The 23,253-nt window shown below is 36.2% G+C and overlaps 1 protein-coding gene across 4 annotated transcripts in view; it reads right to left on the reverse strand.

Annotated features, from left to right (window-relative positions):
* Positions 1–266: 266 nt before the first annotated feature.
* ATL2 (atlastin GTPase 2) overlaps positions 267–23,253 on the reverse strand; it is a 60,614-nt gene continuing 37,627 nt past the window's right edge. The window contains exons 3-14 of one of the 4 annotated variants that reach the window (XM_006839368.1): positions 18,959–19,093; positions 18,743–18,847; positions 15,407–15,457; positions 14,867–14,923; positions 13,066–13,158; positions 8,364–8,502; positions 7,663–7,790; positions 7,088–7,144; positions 5,537–5,608; positions 3,557–3,988; positions 2,088–2,102; positions 1,265–1,990 (exon numbers count right to left, since the gene is read on the reverse strand). In XM_006839368.1, the coding sequence (XP_006839431.1) occupies positions 1,883–1,990; positions 2,088–2,102; positions 3,557–3,988; positions 5,537–5,608; positions 7,088–7,144; positions 7,663–7,790; positions 8,364–8,502; positions 13,066–13,158; positions 14,867–14,923; positions 15,407–15,457; positions 18,743–18,847; positions 18,959–19,093 (1,392 nt within the window). In that variant the 3' untranslated portion in view covers positions 1,265–1,882. Of the gene's footprint in view, positions 1,991–2,087; positions 2,103–3,556; positions 3,989–5,536; positions 5,609–7,087; positions 7,145–7,662; positions 7,791–8,363; positions 8,503–13,065; positions 13,159–14,866; positions 14,924–15,406; positions 15,458–18,742; positions 18,848–18,958; positions 19,094–23,253 lie in introns of all 4 variants that reach the window. The other 3 variants (XM_006839366.1, XM_006839367.1, XM_006839369.1) reach the window with 3 other exon arrangements.

Here is a 23,253-nt window from a genome sequence, read left to right on the forward strand (position 1 = left end):
CAAATGTCAGCCTTACACACACATTAAAAAACAAAGAAAAAAGGAAGGGGATAAAAACAGAACCCACCGCCCAACTACACCTAGGCTAATCACATTCCCTAACACAGACAGAATAAATGAACCTCTCACAAGCTTAGTGAGCTTCAGGAACAGGACCTCAGAGCTCTCACTCTGGTGTTTCCCGTTCATGGTCTTTTCAATATAAACAAATACAGTTTATGGAAAACATACTTGAAGGAGCCTTAAAAAAATAGTCACAAGTTTCATTTATATGTACAACAAATTTTTAATTATGTACTGAAAATAAATTACAGGAAATAACTTTAAAATGCAACAGAGGACAGTTTCACAACAAACATTCCCATTGTATTCCCTTGGTGGGGGGAGGGGGAGGCGGTGAGATTGCAGTGCTCAAGGAAGATAAATATCACAAATTTATCAAAAACTTTAAATTGTCTATGCATTCACACACTGACATGAGCCACAAACATTCCTTCACAAGGACTGTACTTATTAGCCTACCACAGAACCAGATTTTGCCAGAAACTACAAAACTTTTAATACAAAATCGTATTTATATATTTATAATTCATATACATGCCCTATCTGTGATTTAAAAAAAAAAAAAAAAAAAAAAAGCTACACAATGTACAGATACTTTTAACTCAGGACTGTAGGCAACATTTTGGGATGGAATTTCTCCCCCAATAAAATTAACGGCATGTTTTATGTACATGAAGGCTAAACTGCAAAAAAGACAGTTCAGTTTCCCAGATATGCATCTCCTTTTAGGGCAGGTTTATAAATTTTAAAAGGCAAGACAAATGTACACCTCAGAATCACTTTCTTAGCAACAAGAGTTGTCATGTAATTTCTGTGAAGTTTCTGATACATGCATTTACGTAATACTGGCATTGAAGGCAGTAAAGCAATATATACTTTTCATGTAGTGGCTCAATAAAGGCTTATTGTCATTCCAATCCAATTCTTGATACAGTGATTCATAACTCCTCTAAAAATTAAAATTTCAATGGGATATAGTGTTAAGAGACGCTAAATAGATTTCTTAAAATATTTCCCTGAAATATCCTTTTACGTAAGACAAATTTCACTAACATTAGATTAAGTAAAAAGAAAAGAAAGAATTAAACATGGCACAAATGTGCACGATAAACTAATGCTCCACAGCCAATCTCATGTCTTAGGAGCCAATGAAAAGAATGGTTAAAACCAACAAACAATTTTCACACTGTGGCAGCCATCTGTGAAGCCAGTTATACTAAACTACTTCTACAGTTGATTGTAAACTTTGGTTTATTTTTGAGTTCTCATTGTACAGCAAGCATGAACAAAAAGAGAGGAGAGTCCATGAGGAGATGAACTGTCAGTCTGTCTTTAATCTGGCATGATGAGACTGGTCAGTCAGGCCTGCTGTGATAGACTTTGTGACAGACTGCTTTATGTTTTCCTTCATCAAATTATCACCCAGGGGCAGGAATACCTGTGGCATGAGAAATGTGCAAAACAAACAAAAAAATGAGGTAAAAAAAGAGTCAACAGACAAAAATAGATATAAAAACTCAATTCAAAGCAATGAAGAAAATAACTAGAGACGTGGAAATTAAAAAGATGCTTCTCCCAAAAGAATTATGGTGCTACAAATAATGCAGTTAGACATTTTATAATACACAAAAAATTACTTTCCTCCTATTCAAGCCATTTACAAGTCCTATGAGATGGACGTGCAATTCCATACCCTATATGCAGCATCAAATCTGGTATGTACACAGCATTTATGCAGACCGGCCCAGGCGGTCCTGCTTAGTGTCCTACATGTGTAAGAGGGAACACTTCAGATAGAGAAAAAAGTTAAAAATACTGTCTAATTTTTCTTCTTGTTATTGTTGGATGACAGTCTGTGTCGCTGTACTGATGAAAGAGCACGATGGATCATTCGACGTCTAGTAACTTCAAACAGTTTGGAAAAGACCTAAAACATGGAGTGATTCGTTAGGAAAATGGCTTAGAGTGCCATGAAGTTAAAGAGTTTACAGCTACAACAATTTGAGACTTTGGAGGTTTCTCACCTTCCTGGGACTCCTCTGAAGCAAAAGAAAAGAGAAATGCAAAGAAATTTAGACAAAGTTTGTTGGCACAGCAAATACCTTCTTTCTTTGACTAGCGGTCACCTTACCTCAACTACACTAAAAATCAGTTTATACAATTGAGATTCTTACATTTCACTGCATCTTGCAATAATCCTAAATCAGTGTTGTACAGGAGATAAATCCTAGAATCAGTGTTGTACAGGAGATAAAATATTTTTTAATAAACACACCAAAATGCATGATGTAGAAAACGATGATCCAAAATTTTACAGTAGGTTGTTTTTTTTAAAGTGAGGTTATGATAGTTTTTAATACATCCTCTGTTAGAAGATACCAAATGGACATGAAGTAATCAGTTTCAAGAGATTAAAATTTAAATTAAACAAGTATCTAACACAAGCCTATAAAAGTGAACTTCCGAGTAAGATCTCAATAGAGATAGAGAGCATGTCTCTAAGAGAAAATATAAAATCCAAATTACTAGTGGTTCATCTTATAAAATAATATTATTACAACAAAAGTCAACATCCAATCAACTTTCTTCAAAAGATGGCTTACTTCTCTACAGTCTTTGAATTTAAAGCCAAAGAGACATGGACTTTAATATCCTAGATTGTAGAATAAGTCTAAGACTTACTTCATACTCAGACATACTGTCCATAAGTAATCACTGCAGTTTTTATTCTGGTCCTTGATGATTGATGATCAAGTATTTCACAACGGTCATTATCATAGTAATAATATCTTTAAGGGGATTTTTTGCATTGGGGCAATTCCAGCACACAGTTGGTAAATAGATACAATAGTATAGATTTGCTGGGGAAGAATTCACAGCCTGACTCTGAATGCTGGTTTGAGGTAAAAGATTACTATTTAAGTTGGTTCTTTGCCTGGGAAGTTGTGCCTATTCTTTAGCATTTCCAAAGTTCAGAAGTCAAACTTTTTTTGGTTTAAGAAACCCCTATAGAATTCTTCCTTGAAGCACATAAACACTGTCTTCATGGACAGCAATGAAGAGCAGTCTGCCATCAAGGTTTTTCCTGGAATATGAGAATGCACTACTTTTTCCTAACATTAGAAAGAAACTTATTTGCTTTCCTGAAGTACTGAATTTGTAAAGCTTCTCTTTCTTTTTTAAATCTTTCATTGATCTTTAGAGACTCTGGCCCTGGCCACTGTCAGATATGATCAGGCCTACAATTAAGAATTATCCAGAGGATATGAAAGATTTAGGCTAACCAGAATACATTATGAATTCAATGAAAAAAAAAAAAAAAATTCAATTCATACTTTACATTCAGATTATACCTCCAAACAAAATAGAAAATATCCTTTTGAATATTCCTAATATAAAAGCAAAGGTTAAATGTGCAAAAACCAAAACAGCGGGGCAATAATCATAGAGACCACGAGATTAGCCACTGAAAAATGAAAAGATAGATACCAACCTGTTCCCATAGTGCTGCAGCAATCTGATCAATCATTGTTCCAACTTCTCTGAACTCCCCAGAGTATTTAACATATACCCAAATACTAAGAGTTATCAGTGCTAACCCCACGACAAGGTTACACAAGACGGCTAAGGAGTACAAGCCAATGAAGCCAAAGAGTCCTGCGAGTATGTGCATAGCAAACACAACCACAAGCAGTGTGGCAGGAGTACGAGCAGCTTGGAAGATGTTTTTGCCTTCGTTGTGCTTTACAAAATTTGCATAGGTTTCTTCGATTTCAGCCTCAAGCTTGTCCTGATAACTACGGCAGAACTCATTTCCACCCATTTTTTTGACAGAACGAAACTGTTTAAGTGCGATTTCCTTGAGATTCAAGTGTTTTCGCTCCAGATCTGTAGGTGCAATGTAAGGCTTGTCCCCACCACATATCTGGATAGAGAATTACAGAAAGGCAGATAACAGGTTAGAAAGAATTCACACTTGAAAAACATCCTCATTCATCATTTTCAGATTCACAAAGTTAGTTTATAATAGATACAATGTTGTTAGTACTGTAAGTTTACAATATCTCACACATAATAATAACCTGTTTATTTCTTATACGTTTAACTGAATAAAGTGAGCTAATTTTCCAAATACAACTGACGTTAGTAAAATTGAAGACAAAAAAATTCATAGAGCACTTCTCTACCTGACTGCACTGACCCAGCAATTGAACTCAGCACTACAGGAAGATTGCTGAGAAGAGAAGGTAAACTGTAATACACTACAGAGGTATTTAAATATTTGAATTAGCAAGCATGACACAGAAACTGTTACTGGCCTTAAGCTAAAATGGCTTACACCAGACACTACTATTAGTAGTACTCTGAATCATGTGCCAGAAAATGTTCCAGTAGTTTATGTAACAAACTGCCACCTGTACTCTGCATTCTAACCAGGGGAATTACTTTGAAATGCAATTTATTCCCAGTAAAGATGATACAAGGAAATCAGGGCAAGCTATATAATGTTCCCATAAAAGGCCTGGTGGTACAGGGGTTAAAGCACTGGGCTGCTGAATGGAAAGGTTAATGGTTCAAACTTACCAGGTGCTCACCAGGAGAAAGATTTGGGAGTCTGTTTCCATAAAGTTCACAGCCTAGGAAAGCCTGTGGGGCACTTCTACTCTGTCCCATAGGGTCATTAAGAGTAGGAATCTACTGAACAGCCACAAGTTGTATCAAGTGCCATGGAGTCGGTGCTGACTCATAGCGACCCTGTACAGGGTTTCCGAGGCTATAAATCTTTACAAGACCAAAAAGCCTCATCTTTCTCCCACGGAACAGGTGGTAGTTTCAAACTACTGACCTTGAGGTTTGCAGCCCGATTCGTAACCACTACGTTACCAGAGCTCCTTAATGTGACAATACATCCCTCTTAATATACAAAGGAACATCAAAGTTACAGAACCGCCAAATCTACTGACCAGGTAAGTTAAAAATTACTGGGCCGCGTTTAGTGATGGAAACCGACCATACCACTTTAAACGTGTGTCACTCAACACAGTGCTGGCAATAACCCAACGTCATGCAGCAAACTCTGAAGATGGTTCACTATGGTTCTTGGGAGTCTCCCATTCTAGGGCTTCAATTCATAATTATTCCTCTTCCAGGTAGTGTTCCAAATCACCTGAATTTTTAAAAATTTGTGTCTGTTGGGTTTCACTGCTCTAGCCAAGACTAAACACTTTGAAATGGTTTGAAGCCCTGCTTTCCAAAGCTGTAATCTTTATGGAAGCAGATTGCTACAGTCTTCTCCCAAAGAGCGGCTAATGGGTTCAAACCAAAACCTTTCTGATTAGTAGCCGAGCAGTTAATCAGTGCACTACCAGGGCTCCCTGGAACAATACATAAAGAATACAAATCAGGTCAATTATTTTAAATATAAAAATGTGCTATCCAACTCTAATGTAAAATTTTAATTTTAATCACATACCTCTTCCATACTTTTGCTATAAGTATCTTTTGCGCCTGCTACTGCAGCAAGATTATTAGCTTCAGCTGTTGCCTAAACCAAAAAGTACCAATTAATACATACAAAAAAATCCAGAGTCTACAAATTCTGATTATCAAACTATAACATGTACTAATAGCAAGTATGACAATGCACCAAAAGAAAATATCAATTCCTAGCTTTCCTTTCCTACATAGAAAACACTGGCATAAGGGATCCAATGACTACTCTAATGAGACTACCCCCTATACTGTTGTTGTTGTTAAACGCCAACCCGTTTCAAAGAGAGGCTGGTGGGTTTGAACTGCCAACCTTGTGGTTAGCAGTCCAGTGATTGTCCTATAGTGCCAAAAATCCCTAGTATTAGGTCCATGTTAAAATGGGTATACAGAAAATGAAAACTTTTTGGGAAATAGATAATCTCCATATGCAAAAAATCAAATTTATTAGATGGTTCTCTCTCTTTAATAATCAATATTATGAAACAGATATTTTCAAGTCCACAAAATGCTTTACTGTGTGAGCTTTACAAGAAAAACACTTGCTTAATCCATTTAAAACTGGGAAGTTGAGCTGAGTTAAAATAACATTGTCCCAAAAGAATACCATTAAAAAAAAAAGCAAAACCAAAAAAACTACCTTCACTAGGAGCAGCTGTAAATCATTAGTACCAAGGAAAAATAAATAAGCCTTATTCTAAACACCACTCTTTATCAGACTTAGCAGATGAAAAAGCTTACATTAAGCCACCCTTCAGAAAGAGACTTTTCCACACTTTGAGGATCTGACAAGAAAGCACCAAGCCTATACATGTGCAAGGTGTACAGTCTATGGCTTAAAAATACTATATCAAAGCTCTAGAACCCATGACTTGTGCTGTCAGAAACTTATCTGCATGGAAAGAAGCACATTTTCAATCACTTATCTCTAAAGTCAGTAGAGAAAAGAGGTACAGGTATGCATTGCTTAACATCTGACTGGGCATATACATCTGTGGTCCCATAAAGTTTTCCTTTTTAAATTTTTGTTTTAAAGGAGAAACAGCTCTCCTTTACATATTACTTTCCTCTAATGCTTTTAAAGATCCAAAACGCAGCTTCTTGCAGCAACAGACCATGGGTAGGGCACAGGCAAGTAAGGCACAGGATTGGCTCCAGGTTCTCCAGTTCTGTCTGGTGGGCTGCCGAGGCAGGGGTTCTGGGCCTGGGCTGCTCTGGCTACTTCAGAAGCTGGTGGAAGAGGCAGGACTGGATGCACTTTGCCCCCACCCCACTCAATTCCTCTTGTTCCACTCCCACAGTGGCCCTCTCAGTTTCACCATCACCACCTGTTCCCACAACCTGTATCAGCAGTAGTAGCAGAAGCAGTAGCAATAAAGACGACAGATGCAGGCACCTACAACATTTCAATATGGTGTTTGCACAACATTCAAATCACATAACATCCTATGTCACAGAACGTCTGTGGATGGTAAGCAACGCATACCTGAATATGCATAAATAAGTATATATGCAAGAGACACACACACACTACCTGAAGCATGGACTTTGGATGTGGAAGTTCCTCTCCTTGATAAATTTTAATGTAAGCCTAAAAAAGACATGAGTTTCATTATGTTAATGAGACGTGTATAATCACCAAGTGTCCATTAATTGAGCAAGTCTACACTTTCGTTAACTGTAAATACAACCATCTCTGATGTTCAAGGGCTTCCAAACAACATTAGTCCAATACTATAAAATTAAAGAGCAGAGGTAAAAAAAAAACAAAAAAACCTATAAATAATTTCATTTGCTAACAAGTATTGAAATGTGCTCCCAATTCCCCTGATCCTATATGTTACAGTGGGCTACAATGGGATAAAAGGGTCTTTTCTCCATACCAAAGCTGAAGAAAAAGTAGAAAACTATGCAAACAGATAAAGACAGCCTGCTACTGTCTTTTAACTATCTTAAACATAGGCACACCTAATTCAAGGTCGAAAAATAAATGATAAATTATTTTTGCTTTAAAAGAAGGTAAGCAATTTCATGTACAGAGAGCTGAAACAGTCATAAGGGAACACTGTTTCACTTAGACAAAGCCATCTAAGTTAAGAGTCTGCTTACCTTAAAGTATTCCACAAGGGCTCTACAAGTGACTTTAGCTCCATTGATCTCTTTTTCCACCAAATTTTCAGGGGCAAGCAGTAATGGAACAAGCTCTTGAAGTTCGCGTTTAAAGTCATCATCAATATCTATTGGAGATAAAATTACCCAATATATTATTAGTTTATAGAAAAAAAAAAAAAAAAGAGTAAGCCAGTCCCTGAAGAAAAGAGTTAATAAAAATTTGTTTCCTGAAATAAAAAGTGCATAGTATTTATTATTTCAATGGATTCATTAAAAAGAATGAAAAACAGTGTATCCAAACATATCATATCTCCTGGGAAAAATTAAATAAATATAATCTCCCTTAACTCTACTAACTAACCCATCTTCCTAGTACCCCAATAATTCTACCAGTTCAAAAAATATCCAAAACAAATTGTGGACTATACCAAAGCAAATTCTACAATAAGTAATACAATCTTCAAGCCTTTGCCATCATGTTCAAGATATTCTAAAACTGTACGTTAATCAGCAAGACAGGTAGCTGCAAACATACCAACAGAAAGCTAGAAAGACAACACAGAGCAATACAGTCACCTCATTAAAAATGCCTCAACATGTCTTCCAGCTAGGGCAGAAAATTTAAATGAACATACATTTTAAAAACTTTCAGCCACTAAAATATAAATTCTGAATTAAGCAAGAATATGAATCCCTACCTTTTAATCTCCCATCAAATTTACAGCTAGTTGCAACTTCACGACCAGGATGTGGCAATAGGAAGCAATGAAGATTTGAGAAACAATTGTGAATGTGCTTCCTTACATTCTGTAACTCTTCATGTTGATTTTGTTTTACCTGAGGGCAGAAGAGAACCAGGTAAAGATGCAAAGGAAGAAAAGAAAAGTGCAAAAGCCTGGGAGGCAGGAGTGCACATACATACACACCCACTAGTGACTCACATGCTACTCTAGATGAGTGTTTTTAAATAAGTAAAATATTACTAAACTCCAGTTTCTGATCTTACGTAGTAATACTCCATTTTTCTTAAATCAGAATATATGCTTTTCTTCAGTTTAAGCTACTTGCACTACCAAATTACAGGAATAGTAATTAACTGGAATAATATCTGACATTTGAATAAAAAGTGTTGTTGTTAAGTGCCTCTCAGTCAGTTCCAACTCCTAGTGACTCTGTATAGGATTTCCAAGGAGTGGCTGGTGAGTTTGAACCATCTGTGGACCTTGTGGTTCAAATTGACCTGGTAGTCCAGTGCTTTATTCCACAGTGCCACACCAGGACTTCAGCTATATAGTCCTTATAATTCCCACCAAATAACTGGGTTGCTGTTGTTAAGTGACTTTGAGTAGGTTCTGACTCAGAACAACCCCATATAGGGTTTACAGGGAGTAGCTGGTGGGCTTGAAGTACTGACCTTGTGGTTTGCAGTTCAGTGCTGATCCTATGGTGCACACCAGGATTGGGTATTTTTATGCAAATGATGTGCTTGTGGCTCACCAAAGGGATTGGATAGCTTGCTAACAATAATGTAAATAAGGTACATGGCATCCTTGTGGGGGTTGTTACTATTTTTAGGTGCCTTAGAGTTGGTTACAACTCAAAGGCCCTTCCGTGTACAACAGAAGGAAATATTGCTCAGATTTTGTACTATCCTCACAACTGGTGTTATGCTTCAGCCTATTTTTGCTGCCAGTGTATCAAAACATCTTCTTGGGGTCTTCCTCTTTTTCAATGACCATTCACTTTATTAAGCATGATGTCCTTTTCCAGGGATTCATCCCTCTTAAGGAAGTCTCGCTATCCTTGCTTCTAAAGAACATTCTGTCTGTACTTCTTCCAAAACAGATTTGTTTGTTGTTCTAGCAGTCATTCTTTGCCAGCACCATAATTCAAATGCATTGATTCCTATGGTGTTCCTTATTTACTATCCAACTTTCACACGCATGTGAGGTGAATGAAAATTCCATGGCTTGGTTCAGGTACACCTTAGTCCCTAAGCTGACATCTTTGCCTTTAACACTTTAAAGAGTTCTTCTGCAGCAGGTGTGACTCATGCAATACAGCATTGGATTTCTTGACTGTACCTTCCATGAGTGTTGATTACAGATCCAAGTAAAATAAAGTCTTTGACAAATTCAATCTTTCTCTTATCATGTTATTTATTGGTCTAGCTGTGAGAATTTCAGTTTTCTTTACACTGAGGCGTAAGTGCTTCAAGCCCCCTTCCATCAATCAAGGTTGTATCATACGCATATCACAGGTTATTAATGAGTCTTCCTCAGATCCTGATGCCACACTCTTCTTCCTTTAATCCAGCTTCTCAGATTATTTGTTCAGCATACAGACTGAATACGTATGGTGAAAGGATACAACACTGACACAACTTTTCTGATTTTAAACCATTTACTAGCCCCTTGATCTGTTTGAATAACTTGTCTGCCTATGCATAATTAAGTGTTCTGAAATACGCATTCATCGCAATGCTCAACCTAGTGTGTTAGGATCCAGTTGAATGCCTTTGCACAGTCAATAAACAACAAATAAACATCTGTATGGTATTCTCTGCTTTTAGCTAAGATCCATCTGATAATCAGCAATGATATTCCTCATTCCACATCCTCTTACAAATCCAGCTTGAATTTCTGACAGTTCCATGCCAATGTACTGGCTGTAATCGTTTTTAGATTCTCTTCAGCAAAGTTTTACTTGATAATGATATTAATGATACTATACAATGATTTCTGCATTTTACTAGATAACCTTTCTTTGGAATGGTCACAAATAATAGATCTCTTTCAATCTGTTGGCCAAGACAAATGAATGCCTCCAACGCTGCATCAGTTTGTTAAAACATCCATCAGTTCCTGTAGCCTAGGATTTCATCAATGCCTTCGCTGCAGTTTGGACTTCTTCCTTCAATACCCTAAATTCTTGATCATATAATACCTCTTGAAATGGTTCAGCACCAACCCATTCTTTTTGGTACAGTGACTCTGTGTATTCCTTCTATCTTCTTTTGATATTTCCTGCATCATTCAATATTTTGCCCATAGAATCTTTCAATATTGCATCTCGAGGGTTGACTTTTCTTCAGTTCTTTCAGTTTGAGAAATGCTAAGCATATTCTTTCCCTTTGGGTTTTCTAATCCCAGGTCTTTGTATATTTCACTATAATATTTTATCTTGTCTTCTTGAGATGCCCTTTGAAATTTCCTGTTCAGCTCTTCTACTACCTCATTTCTTCTAGTTGCTTTAGCTTTCTCTATGTTCAAGAGCAAATTTCAGAATCTCTAGACATCCATTTGGTCTTTTCTTTCCTTCTTGTTTTTTTAATGGCCTTTTGCTTTCTTCAGGTATGGTGTTCTTCATATAATCCCACAACTCCTCTGGTCTTCAATAACTGGTATCTAATGCATAAAATCTATTCTTGAGATCTTTAACTTCAGGTGGAAAGGTCTTATTTTAGCTCTCGTGGACTTGTTTTAATTTTCTTCAGCTTTAGCTTGAACTTGCATATGAGAAATTGATGGTCTGTTCCAGTCAGCTCCTGGCCATTGTTTTTGCCCACAGATGTAGTCCATTTGCTTTCTGTGTATTCCATCTGGTGAAATCCAGACATATAGTCACCCTATTGGTCTGGTGTGGTATTATAAATAAGCACTGTACTGCTAACCAAAAGGTCAGAGGTTCAAACTCACCAACTGCTCCTTGGAAACCTTATGCAGGGTCACTAAGAGTCAGAACTGACTTGATGGCATTTAGCAACAACTAAGTCATTGGCCTTGAACAATTGTGTAATGCAATCTCCTGCATCATTTTCCCAAATGCTATTCATTCTTCTTTGTTTCCAACTCTTGCAATGCAATCACCAGTATCTTGATTGCATGTTTGATCAATTTCAGACTAAAGTAGTTGGTTGTTGTTGTTAAAATCAACTCTGTTCTGAGGAATATTTATCCCTAAATAAATCACATACTCTCCCAAAGACTCTTCTCAAAAACCATTCTAAAATAACATATTCAGATGCTCAGAGGAAGCACTCTTCATAAAGAAAAGACCTAGAAACTACAGGTATTTCCATCAACTAACAGTGGAATGGAAAAAAAAACAATTGTTTCCATTCATAGACTGGAAAAATGTACACAAATGAGAATGAACTAAACTACATACAACAGTAGAGGATTAATCTCAGAAACATAATACTGTGGAAACAAAATCAGACACAGAGCATACACTCTATGTGATTCCCTTCATATAAACTATAAAAAATAAACCAAGTCTACTAAAAATCTGGAGTCTTGGTGTGGTGCTATAGGTTAAACACTGAACTGCTAATCTCAAATCTGTGGTTCAAACCTACCAGCCATGCCTCAGAAACCCCATAAAGGGTCGCTATGAGTTGGAACCAACTTGACAACATTTAACAAATATTATTAGAAACCAGGATCATAACAGGGGTAAGAAAGGTGGTTCTTGTATTAAGGTGGGAGGCTCTTCTCCATGCTAGTTAAAAGAGTATGTTCAGCTTGTCCAAATTCATCAAGTGATACCCTTATGATCTGAGCAGTTTTGTGCATATATGTATCATTTCTACGAGACATTTAAAAACCTTCTTCTCTCTAAAGTTCCTACTGAGTGCCAAGTTTGGCAGTATACATGATGTGATTTATGCTAATTTCTTAAGAATCCATCAGAGAAACCACTGGTCACTGAAATTACCTCTAAGAATTGAGTTTAGAAATGCCTTTAAATTAATCCAAGAAAGTACTAATTGGTTTTAATCCCACATTAAGAATAAAAATTTACTGTACTCCATCATAGCGATAATTGATATGTGTCATCCTACAAACTAAGTATTTTACTAATCAAAATAACCCTCTTACTTATGAATAAAGAGAATGTGTGAGTGGATGGTAGTCTGTAAGAATCTAACCTCCAGGTTTTCCAAGAATTTCCATGGAAAGACAACTTTAAGAATGAGAAAGATCATGTTGGTGAGGTTATTTTTCAAGAATCTCTTGGGATGGGCCAGGACTCTTGGTATTTAGTTAGTGATGATTAGTTCAGTGGAGCCTGGTGTAGCACTGTAGGATAAGCACTGACTGATAAATGCAACAACGCTGGCAGTTCAAACCCACCAGCCACTCCTCAGAAACCCTATAGGGTCACTGTAAGTCACACTAACTCAACAACACATAACAATTAGTTTAGACACCATAGACAGGTTACTTTGCAGTTTCTTTATGCATACAGTCTGAGCTAGTATAGAGTCACCTGTGATAACATGGATAATTGATTTTGATAAAACTTAAGAAACTAGTTGTCTAGCTAACAGTTCAGGTAACCCACCTTTCACTCGGCTTGGGCTTATGCTCTCCTATCCAGAAAACATGAGCTTACCTGCAATCTCTTTTCAAGGAATTGTTTTCCACCATCCAAACCATATGAGTGTTCATAAGGATAACTCCAATCTCGAACCAAAAACATCAACGTCTATATACACAGAAGAAAGTATAAATCATTCCCTACATACATGAAAAATTGCTACTTTAATAACTGAAGCCTCCTTTACTCTCTAAACAATCATTATCCAAAGTTGCAGTAAACTAAATGTTTAGTACTGCTCAGTTTTCCACATCGAGAATCTATCTAAATCAACATTCCCAAAACAAGTATTCATCTTCATTCAAGAACTCCACTGAGTATACAGAAAGAGTCACAAGATCTTTTTCAATGAATAAAAGGCACATGGGGGGATGCACATTATCATTTTAATAATCAAGACCATACAACTAGACAACTAGATGGCTAACTCCAGACTAATTACAGATTTGGGGTTAATGTCATCATTTTCACAGGTTTTTTTCTCATCCAGGCTCAGGTCTCTAAGCCTTGGCTCTATTCACATTTTAAGCCAGATAATCCTTAATTATGAGTGGCTGTTATGTGCATTTTTAGGATGTTTAATGACATTCTTCGTCTTTATGCATTAAAGGCCAGGCCAGTAGCAAGCCCGTCTCCCACTTGTGGCAATGAGAAATGCATCCAAACATAACCAATTTTTCCTGGGTGGCAGAATCATTCCAGTTGAGAAAAGTCTAAGATAGCCTAAACAGCATACTTCAATCATAATAACAGAATGAAGTTCTACCTAGCACAAAAAAAGTGATCATTTGAAGCAGACCAGCCAGACAAGAATGGGGCAGAATCAGTGTAAACACATTTAACACTAATAGTCACCAGCAATACTGTCACACAGGGAGGACTACACATGCTTATAAGCAAAAGGAGTAGACATTCACCCTTCCTGTCACTTCAAGCAATCATATAATACTAATGTTAACTTGTAACTTGCACCTTCTTCAAAAAAGAAGTGTATGTGCAACCAGGTGGTGACATTTTTAATCTCTATAATGACAGGACTCCAAAGAAGCAAGATGAGCATAAGCCTCTCAAATAACTCCACCTAGGTAATTTCTAATCTCATAGCCTGGCTTTTTAAAGGACTACAATACACAAGGAGATACTGGAAGACACTGGAGAAGACATGATAAATTCTGGTATGAAACCAAAATAAGAAACAGAACTAACCTCAACTTAGGAGTACAGTGGTTAAAGCACCTGGCTGTGAACCAAAGAGCTCAGTTACTCAAACCTATACCAGCTGCTCAAAGGGAGACAGATGTGGCAGTCTGTCTCTATAAACACTGAAAGCCTTGAAAGCCCCACAGTACATTTCTATTCTAGCCTACAAGGTCACTGTAAGTCAGAACTGACTTGATTTAAAAACAGGGTTTTCTTTTTCATCGTTGCTGTTGTTTTGGTAAACTCAACTTACACCACAAAAAAGAAACCCATAGTATTTTGTGGTATCTTAGCATGTAAAAGACACACCTGACATGACTAACTTAAATTATCACTGTCTTCAATCTAGAATAACATTTAATTAAGAAAAACAATACTTGCTTAATATAAGTAAAACTATTAAAAATCTATATAGATTCACTGGTTTCATTTCCTAGTTTGTCAGCCTACTAATGGTAAATTGGTAACATTACGCTAGATTAGTTTCAATTCCACTAAATTTGTCACTAGAAATAGCTTTGATGAAATATCTTAGCGACTCCAGAGTTACAAGCTGAGGTGGCTTGACATTTCATAGATAAGCCCTTTAAACAAAAAGGGAAAAGTACTTATTTACCTGAAATGGTTTCTGATAGATTTCTTCCATCGCGAGTCTGCCATACTCTGTAAATAACTATTAAATCAAGTTATTTATAATAGTTCTCCCCAAAGAGGTAGAAAAAAGACATGTGCAAAACTATTCTATATATCACCAGATATCAGTCTTTTAAATCATTTGATTTTCAAACACTAGCTACAAAGTGAAATTTATATTATTTAATAAACCATAAAAGGAGCTCTGGTAGTGTAGTGGTTACAAATCGGGCTGCAAACCACAATGTCAGCAGTTCGAAACTACCAGCTGTTCTGCGGGAGAAAGATGAGGCTTTCTGCTCCCATAAAGATTTACAGCCTCGGAAACCCTTCATGGGGTCACTAAGAGTCAGAACCAACTCCATAGCACATAACCACCACCACCACCAAAGCATAAATTAGTTTAAAACCATGTGACATTTCATCTTGTTACTTATTATAGTCTCCTACGTCTAAGTTTACAATAAAGTGAGAATTAAATTTTGAATACTTTGATTTTTTTTTTTTTTTGAGACATACATACTTGCAAGTGTTGAAGATCATCTTCTTGAATGTTCTGAGACAAATTATATATCTGTCAAAATAAAATTATTTTGCTTTCATTAATAAGTGTTTTATTTTGAGTACCAGCATGCATATAATTCTACTTGTGGAAATGAGGGCTATTTCATACCTCTGTACACATTAATCACACTTAGCCAGCATTGTAAACATAGCATATGAAAAGGGTTTTCTCTCTTTATCTTAAGAACATTCAAGAGGAAATATGAAGGGAGAAGAGACGCTGGTAAACTAGGTAAAAATCATGAAAACATGTGTATAAAGCCTGGAAAGTGACAAGACATAAAAATCAAGTGCATGATCCAGTAAGTTTCTTTTCAATCTTTCTTTAATGTTATGACATGATCTTTCAAAAAAAAAAAGTAAACACTACTTCTAAAATCATCTTCCTAAGTCAATGAATGTGTATCCTCCCTGATACAGAGTATAACAGTAATTACTCAGTGGGTATCTCAACTACCATCAACTCCAATGCCTTTTACTTAAGTAAACCCATCACCTAAAAATATTACCAGAAAAATTTGAGTCTGCTTGTGGTAGCTGAAAGAGTAACAGCAGGTGGCACTCTTGTCATATTTTAGGAGACTTTCCTAAACTATGTTTCCAAAGTACACAGACATGAGGTGACCATGAAGGTCTATGTACACTCTTGTGTGCTGTCGAGTCAGTTCCAATACACAGTGACACTGTATAGGGTTTGAACTGCCAGTGCTTCTACAGCATCACACCAAACTGGGGATGCTTCACTAGATCTAGTTCCAAGTCAGGCCTTTAGAAGATAACCTAGGACTGCCACTGGTGACAAGTCCTCCGGACATCTACATTACTTCTGTTAAGAAAGAATGAAAACCTAGACAAAATAGAACAATTATACACCCAAACAGAACAACTAGTTACAACGGCAAATGAGTGATTATCTAACTCAACTACCTGCATTTCTGATAATGCTGTGAGATCAGCATTATACTGCTAATTGGCAGTTCAAACCAATCAGCCATTCTGTGGGAGAAAGATGAGGCTATCTACTCCAAGCCTGTAAACCCTATAAAGGTTCACTATGAGTCGGAATCGACACCATGGCAGTGGGTTTGGTTTTGGGTATATGTATGTTATATATATAAGGAGCTCTGGTAGCGTAGTGGTTACGAATCGGGCTGCGAACCTTAAGGTCAGCGGTTCGAAACTACCAGCCGCTCCGCGGGAGAAAGATGAGGCTTTCTACTCCCGTAAAGATTTACACCCTCGGAAACCCTGTACAGTGTCGCTATGGGTCGGACCCGACTCGATGGCACTTAACAACAACAACAACAACATGTTATATATATACTGTTGTTAAGTGCCATGAAGTCGATTCTGACTCAGAGAGACCCTGTATAGGGTTTCTGAGGAGCAGATGGTGGGTTAGAACTGCCATCTTGCAGTTCAAATTGGCCTTGTGGTCCAGTGCATTATTCTGCAGCACCACACTACAACTCTCTGTTCCCTTCCCCCCATATATATATTATTGTTGTTGTTGTTAGGTGTCATATCAAGTCGGTTTAAATTCATAGCAATCCGGTATAGGGTTTTCAAGGAACAACTGATACACACACAAACACACACATATATTACTATTATACTTCTTGATACACTATGATAGTTGACCTATGTGTTGATTTGGCTAGGCTATGGTACTTAGCTGTTTGGTTAAACACTAGTCTAGAGGTTTCTATGAAGGCATTTACATGTGATTAACATTTGGGGGCACTATTGGTTAAAGCGCTGGACTGCAAAGTTGGTTTGAACCACAAAATCAGTGGTTCAAGCTCACCAGCTGCTCCTTGGAAACCCTATACAGGGTCATTATGGGTCGGAACTGACTTGACAGCACTAATAACAAGATTTCAATCAATTTACCTGAAGTACAGCAGATTAACCTCACAATGTGGGTGGACCCTTATGTAATCTTATTGAAGGTCTAAGAATAAAAACTGAAGTTTCCAAGGAAGAAGGATTCTGCTTAAGACTGTACAAGACTGTCAGAATTTCCAGCCTATCCTCTGACCTACAAATTATGAACTTGTCAACCTCCACAACTGTGTGAGCGAATTCTTCAAAAATCAATAAATGAGTCCCTGTCCTCCTTTGCCCCTCTGCCTGGTGTGTGCCTGTGTATTAATTACTTCTGTTTCTCTGGAGAACCCTGTCTAATGCATATACCATCATTATACTTCAATAATTAACCTTTAGCCCGAGAAGTATTAACCACAGATAACCTCAGAAAAGAGTAATAAATAAAAGAAACACAATATGACATGTAGTGACTTCACTCTGTTAAATCCTTCCAAATTACAAAGAAATATGTAGTAGTCCTGCTGTAGCATATAGGATAAGCACTCAGGGTCACTAAGAGCCAAAACCAACTCGATAGCACTTTAACAGTAAACAATATGGAGGGGCTTCAGAAAGTTCATGGAAAATGGGATTAAGAGATAATGGAGCTCTTCCATGAACTTTCTAAAGTTGCTTTGTAGAGATAGCCTGGCTTGAGTAGCCCTGATAAGTGTATCAAATTATAATTAAGGTACAGAATAAGTGAAAAAATAAATGAGTCCGATGCTATAAATCCTTGTTGTTAGGTGTCATTGCGTCAGCTCCGAATCACAACAGCCTATATACAACAAAATGAAACACTGTGCTGGTCCTGTGCTATCCTTACAATTGTTACGCCTCAGCTCTGGGATTAATTCTTGTATCTCTACTTCCATTAACTCAGATAATAGAGTACAAGTGGTCACAGAACTCAAAAAGAAAACTAAGCTTCCAAGTTTAATTATTGTTGTTGTTGTTATGTGCTATGGAGTCAGTTCCGACTCATAGCAACCATACACAGGGTTTCCAAGGCTGTGAATCTTCATAGGAGCAGACGTCATCTTTCTCCCACAGAAAAGCAGGTAGTTTCGAACTGCTGACCTTGAGGTTCACAGCCTGACTCGTAACCACTAAGCTACCAGAGCTCCCTCCAAGTTTAAGTACTTGGGGGCTTTTTGGTTTCGTTTTTTAACCAGAAAGTAAAAACGTACTTCACACCTTACTATATGGCAATCATATAAATGGAATTCAATTAAGAATAAGCAATAATACATTTTTATTCAAAAAAAAAAAAACAAACTGGTCTCTTACCCAAATAAATGTAAATAACCAATGGAAAATGTAAAGAATTCTTTAACTACTTTGATCCATTCAATCAAAAGTCACTTGAGGAAGGCAAACACACTGGGATCATCTGAACTGAACACACCACAGATTCTTGTCTCACCTGGACAGAGCTAGTCATAGTGCTCAGAGCAAACACGGTTGCGCAGTCTTTGATAGTTGACTGGCTATCAAAAGCACCCTGGGTATCCATTAGCAGCACAGCCACCTAGAATTGCAGATGTTTTAGATTCACAAAAAATCAAATACAAAATGATCAATAACAGTGAAGAATGCAAACAAACTAAAAAATAAATAAAAATCATAAACAAAATTTTACCTTTGTTCCATCAGGTCTGTCAATTACAAATACTTCACTCCAGACTTGAATGCCAGTTGTTTCTCTCTCACAACCACCTCGCCATGTAAAGCCTGTCAATGGTTCATTGTGCCCACCAATCCAACTCGGGGAATCCTGTCAAAGTCAAGCATCAATGAGAAATAGAACACACAAATATATGAACTAAAAGAAACTTAAGAAACCAGCCCTTATTTTACAAATGAGGAGCTAAGTTCAGAAAGATAAAATACATTGTGTATATTTAAACAAGTAGACATTACAAAGGCAGGTCCCAAATCTTTCCTGGGGTTCTGTGCCTTAGAGAGAGCATCGCCATCTCTTCCAAACCTGAACATTATTGAGCCTGTTCACATTTCTACTCTCCAGATATTGGAGGTCCTGAATACTCCTTCTCCTTTATGGTCGAACTCCCTCTATTTTTAAATCATACAATGTAGATAACAGATATTTTGACATTTCCTCATACAAACAAAACTAAATTCCAAGTAGACTAGCTGTCAAAACACATTGCTCTTAGAAAATCTTATACTATGTTTCGCACTGCCTTAATTTTCTCTTTAAAAATAACCACAATACTTACTTTTAACCTGATGCAAACAACCCAAATATAAAAACGAAGACTACTTATAAATTAACAAGGTAATATGAACCTATACAGAGTATTCTATTAAGAGAGTATTAAATCTGGGTAAATATGGTTGCTTGGTGCTATACTGGCAATGTAATGTATAATGTGTTGTAATGGTAGACTCAAACCTCCAGCCTTCTGGTCCTCATAAGAAAGGCCTAGAGATCTACCTCTGAAAAATGATCCATGGAAAACCCTCAGTTCTACAATTCTACTCTGACATACTGCAGTTGAGCTAAATCATATTAAGAATCCACATCTGTTAAGACTTTCAGGTACTTATGGTAGAAAAATATTCCTGGTAATTACTTTAAAATAGTCTACACTCTTTCTCCCTCCTCCCACCATACACACACACACACACACACACAGAGAGAGAGAGAGAGAGAGACAAATCAGAAAAGAAAACAGACCAGTAAAATGCTGATATGTACAAAGAGGTTCATTAAATTTCCTTCTGAGTATGTCTAAAAATTTCCACATAAGTATTTTATTTACTTATAAACACTTATGTGTTTTATAATTATTCCCAGTAAAAATGCAGTAAGCATTAAAATATTTGTTCAACAAATTAATATGTAAAGAACGGTTATAAAAAGTTTCCATGTGTTCTCTTTTGAACAGAGGTAACAGATATCCCTAGAGACAATATAACTACTTGGACAAGACAGTAAATTTCATCGTGTTTTATTTTAAAAAGCACAGGCAACTAAAACCATAGGCTAACATATTTATTAACCTCCTCTTCATAAGAAGCTGTAAAAATAACTGGCATTGCACAAAAATCTACTGACTACATTATCATCTTTTCTTAGATTATCCTGTAATGGATATGCTAAAAGACACTAAATTCATCGGCAATAAAAGGATGAAAGAAAAGGTAAATCATAAAACCTACTCTTATTTTGTAAAACTTGAGAAAATTATATTAATGCAATTAGTATTTATTGAGCTCCTAATATATGACAGTCAGTGCTAATGATAAAGCAGTGAATAACAACATCCTTGCCCTTAAAGAGCATTTATTCCAGTGTGTTCCAGAGTCAACATGGCCAATAACAACGTCTCCTCCCTTGTAGCCTTCCTAAGTTCCCTAAAAGAAAAGTGAAAACTCAAAAGGCACTAAACTGGTACTACTGACTACAATGGGGAGCAAAAGAAAGCCTCAAAACTCAGAATTCCAAAATTAATCTTATTTCTTCACTGAAAAATAAAGCAAAAATGCAAAGGAAAAAAAAAACTCAACTGCAAAAGAAAATCTGAAATCACAAGAAATATATATGAGTATAGTCAAGTATCACAGTGAATAACGTTAAGTTCTAGCCAAAGAGACTCACCTATGTAATGCAATTATCAGTACATTATCAGTAAAGACCTTCTAGTCGGGACTGACCCCACAGCACTTAACAACAACAATCACCTGCTCTAAAGCTGTGGCACTATAGGATAATGCAATAATGAACTGCAAAGTCGATTTGAAACACAAGGTTCAAAACTCACCAGCTGCTTCTCGAAAACCCTACACAGGGCCGCTTTGAGTTAGAACAGACTGCAGAGCACTGAACAACAACCTACTCTGAATGGTAAGAAACTAATTCATTTCATATCAAACATTTTTAAACTTTACAAAGAATAAAAGAATTATTACATAATGACAGGAGTCCTGGTATGGCTTCGTATGATAAGCACTCAACTGCCAAGTCAGTTTGAACCACAAGGTTGCAGTTCAAACTCACCAGCCAATCCTTGGAAACCCTATACAGGATTCCTATGAGTTGGAATTGACTTGATGGCACTTAACAACAACAAACATAATGATAAAAGGATCAATTATCTTACAAAACATAACAATCCCTCACCTTTCTACACCTAACAACAATGCCAAACAGAAGAGGCAAATAATAGAATAAATGGAAATACACAAATCCATTATTACAGTTCAGTACTTCAACAATCAACCAGTACACTTACATAGATCCAACAGCCACAAAATATGAAAGAATACAATCCCTAATCACCTGGATATAAATGGTAGTTATAGAATGCTTCATCCAACAACAGCAGAATACCAAATTCTGGCCCATTAAATACACATTAACAGACCTGTAAGAATATAAATCAGACAATGCATGCTCTTAGACAATTCAAACTAGAAATAAGTAACAAAAAGATAGCTGGAAAATATAAACCATTTGGAGATTTAAAAACACTTCTAAATAGCACATGGGTCAAAGTCTCAAGAGAAATAAAAAATACTTTGAGTTAAATGAAAATACAACCTACAAAAACGATGGCATGTAGAGAAAATGCTTAGAAGGAAACTTAAAAGCATTTGATGTATTAGAAATAAAAAGACTAAAATAATTAAATCTAAGCTTCCACCTTAGGAACTATAGGAAGAACAGCATGATAAACCTAAATCAAACAGAAGAAAAGAACTCTTAAAGTTAGAGCAAAATCAAACCAATTGACAACTGGAAAACAAGAGAACAAGAGAGAAAACTCAACAAAACCAAAAGCCGGTTCTTTGAAAAGATCAATAAAATTGAAAAAAAGCCAGACTAAATAAAAAAATAAATAAAAGAGAAGACACATATTACTAATAAAAGTAACTGAAGTCATCACTACTAATTCCATGGACATTAAGAAGATAATAAAGGAATATTACAAGGAAATGTTTCCTCAATTAAAATAATGAAGTTATTTTTTAATTATAGTTCAAAATATAGTTAATATGCCACAAAATTTAAACCTGCAAACGGAAGACCAATACATTGTCTTTAAAAGAAAAGCAATGTCAATCCAGGGAGGAGAAAATTCAATTGCCACCAGAAAGAAAGTAGTCTGTATTAACCTCTGTATCGTATTCCTTTAGTTTATTCTTGGGTAGGGGATCCCACAACCTCTACTTTCTTTATTGACTCTTAAAATCCTGATCAAATAAAAAATAACAAAATTTAAGATTTCAGCAGCTTACTATATAACAGTTGCATACAATGTTTCTTTGTAATAACTGAAATATTCAAAAGCAAATCCAGCTAAATAATTCAACGAATAAGCTAAACATATACATTAAATCTGGCAAACAAAACTGTTAAGAGCATAATGCTGACTGGAAATGAACAAAAATGCACATCTATCAAAACGGCTAATGTTAAACCACCTTAGAAAGAATGTTCGGCAGTACTAAAATTAAATAGGTATTTATTTTCCTATGACTCAGCAGTTTTACACCTAATATAAACCCAATAGAAATCAAGTATGTATGTCACCAAGAACTGGACAAGGTAAGTAGCAGCTGTATTCATAACAGACCAGGACTAGAAACAACTCATGTCTATTAATAGAATAAGTAGATAAATTGATATATTTATCTATGAAATAACCAGTCAGCAATAAAAACTAACAAACTATTGACACACATAACACACAAATATAAGACTTGAGTTAGTAAAAAAAAAAATTAGACACAAGAGTATAAATGCTTTATTAAGTATATTTACATATATTTTAGTTCAAAAAGCAGCAAAACAAATCTACAGCCCTTGAAAGCTGGATAATAACGAATAAAAGGGAGAAAGTGGGGGCTTTCTAAAATGATGAAAATATTCTAATTTCTTATCTAAATGTCAGTGGTCACAAAGGT

This window comes from Chrysochloris asiatica, unplaced genomic scaffold, assembly GCF_000296735.1.
Source record: "Chrysochloris asiatica unplaced genomic scaffold, ChrAsi1.0 scaffold00024, whole genome shotgun sequence".
Lineage (NCBI taxonomy): Eukaryota > Metazoa > Chordata > Mammalia > Afrosoricida > Chrysochloridae > Chrysochloris > Chrysochloris asiatica.